At 38.3% G+C, this 2,072-nt stretch overlaps 1 protein-coding gene across 1 annotated transcript; it reads left to right on the top strand.

Moving 5' to 3' along the window:
• The first annotated feature begins 8 nt into the window (after nucleotides 1-8).
• LOC102307873 (DENN domain-containing protein 1A-like) lies at nucleotides 9-2,066 on the top strand. The gene is made up of 3 exons (XM_005953548.3): nucleotides 9-237; nucleotides 588-644; nucleotides 844-2,066. Exons 1-3 carry the CDS (start codon nucleotides 97-99, stop codon nucleotides 1,021-1,023), a joined length of 378 nt encoding a protein of 125 aa, XP_005953610.2. The 5' UTR covers nucleotides 9-96; the 3' UTR covers nucleotides 1,024-2,066.
• The last annotated feature ends 6 nt before the right edge of the window (nucleotides 2,067-2,072 follow it).

Consider the following 2,072-nt stretch of genomic DNA (forward strand, 5'->3'; position numbering starts at 1 on the left):
AGACACCCGCCTCTCCTTTTTGAGACTTTGATGGGCTAATGTTAATTTAATGTTTCAACTGGTTTTAAGGATTTTGATTGGAGTTTGAGAACTTTGATGATACTGGTTCAACTAAAAATTAATCGTAATATATATAAATATATAACAATTTTGTTTGTTTTGCAGAAAGGTGGTGGAGCCATCTTCAACACAGTGAAGACCAAAGCAAACCCAGCTATGAAGACAGTTTATAAATTTGTGAGCACTTTAGTGACTTTTGAAATTTCTTCCATGTATCAGCTATTAATATTAATCCCCTGTGTTACAATATGAGCTAACATGGTGATCAACCATATCAGCAACAGACCTTGTGTGTTACAAAGCTATATTGTTTCAAGGTTTAATTAACAGAGCTCCTCTGAAAAGTATAAAGGATCTGTGAGCATGAGGTGTCGACGTGGGTGATACTCTGCACCTTTATTCTTATTTACGTAGTTTCACTGTGTAGATGAGACTTGCCTCAACTTTCCTTTGAAATGTAAGAATCATAAGAAGATGTAAATACATTCACAATGGCAATGACCTATGTGTGCTTATGTGCTCAACAGGCCAAGGACCATGCAAAAATGAGGATCAGAGAAGTCAAGAGTCGGTTGAAGCAAAAGGTATTGATTTGTTTTCCTGCTCTGAATCATTTGGGAGTTTTAATCATGAATTATAATGATGGCTTCCCTAATCTGTCATTTTTGACCCTATGGCCTTCCAGCCACAGCATGCAGCCTCTGTCCTTCTTTTTCTTCTCTGCCATCACTACTTTCACCTTTGTTAACTTTTCTTCTTCCTGTGTCCCCCCCACCACTGCAGGAGCAAGCAGAGAATGGACTCTCCACTGAGGGGTCAGCAGTGACTGATGATGACAGCACAGCAGGATTTGCCACCTCCACTGGTGCAGCTAGAAGCAACAGGTCACTGCAAAACTGGGAAGACAGTCGGCCAGTTGCTATGCACTTGGGACAGGTGGGCAAAAAGGATGTGACAATGTAAAAACGCTAAAAACGTTTCATATGAAACACTTATGTCATAGCACACCTGAAATGCTATGTCAAAGGGGGATTTAAATGTGGTGTGTTAAAATAGCATTTTTCTGTTTGTAGCATTATGTTTGATTGCATCTCCCAGTACAAAAATATGAGACTGATATTGTATATTGTAATTATTTAAATTTGGAAAAAAAAGATTAAAATGTGCTCGCAAAGCACTATCTATATATTTACGTTCCAGAGTAGATAAGCTGACGTGTGTAATTATTTTTTTAAACTATATACAATCATGGGCTGTATTATTAGGTACACCTGTACAGCTATTCATTGCAAATATCTAAGAAACAGCTTATGAGTGGCAAAGTGGTTCATTTACAAATTGGAAGGTTGTTTGAATGATGGAATCAGGGATCTACTAAGGATTGCCTCTGATGGATCCATTAGTCTGAGTCTGTATGTGAATGTTTGAAAGCACTTGGGCACAGGAAAAAAAAGTCCTGTGAAGTATGGAGTTGTATAGAAGAGAGGGCAATGGACTAACCAGATTGATTAACTCAAAGTGAAAGGAAGTCTGAAGAGCAGAGAAGAAGTGTACTGGTCCCAGTTTTCAAGAATTCAGTTCAGTTTCAGTTTTATTTATATAGGGCAAAATCACAACAGCAGTTGCCTTAAGGTGCTTTACATTGTACGGTAAAGACCCTACAATAATACAGAGAAAAAACAGAAAATCCCAATAATCAGATGACCCCCCTGTGAGCAAGAACTTTGGTTAGTGAGGAAAAAATGTAAAGGGAGAAAGGTAGGACAAGGACACATTGTGGAAGATAGCCAGAGATTAATAGTAACTAATATTAAATACAGAGTGGTATATAAATACACAGTGACTGGAAAACATGACATAAAACAGAACAAAGGTAATGGGCAGAGCTGTAGTAACTATAGAGTGGAAAAGATAATGAGCTATGAGCTAAGGCTATTGGAAAGAGTTGTTCCGCGAAACAGCGAGGCCGCGAAAGGTGAACCGCGTTATATCGAGGGACCACTGTATATATG

Source organism: Haplochromis burtoni, unplaced genomic scaffold (genome assembly GCF_018398535.1).
Source record: "Haplochromis burtoni strain Fernald_Lab_line unplaced genomic scaffold, NCSU_Asbu1 Contig_5179, whole genome shotgun sequence".
Lineage (NCBI taxonomy): Eukaryota > Metazoa > Chordata > Actinopteri > Cichliformes > Cichlidae > Haplochromis > Haplochromis burtoni.

Excerpts from the sequence above, each read along its gene's own strand:
- LOC102307873 (XM_005953548.3), top strand. The coding sequence starts at position 97 with ATGATACTGGTTCAACTAAAAATTAATCGTAATATATATAAATATATA. Across the intron at positions 238-587 it reads TGAAGACAGTTTATAAATTT|GCCAAGGACCATGCAAAAAT; the intron begins GTGAGCACTTTA and ends TGTGCTCAACAG. Across the intron at positions 645-843 it reads AGAGTCGGTTGAAGCAAAAG|GAGCAAGCAGAGAATGGACT; the intron begins GTATTGATTTGT and ends CCACCACTGCAG.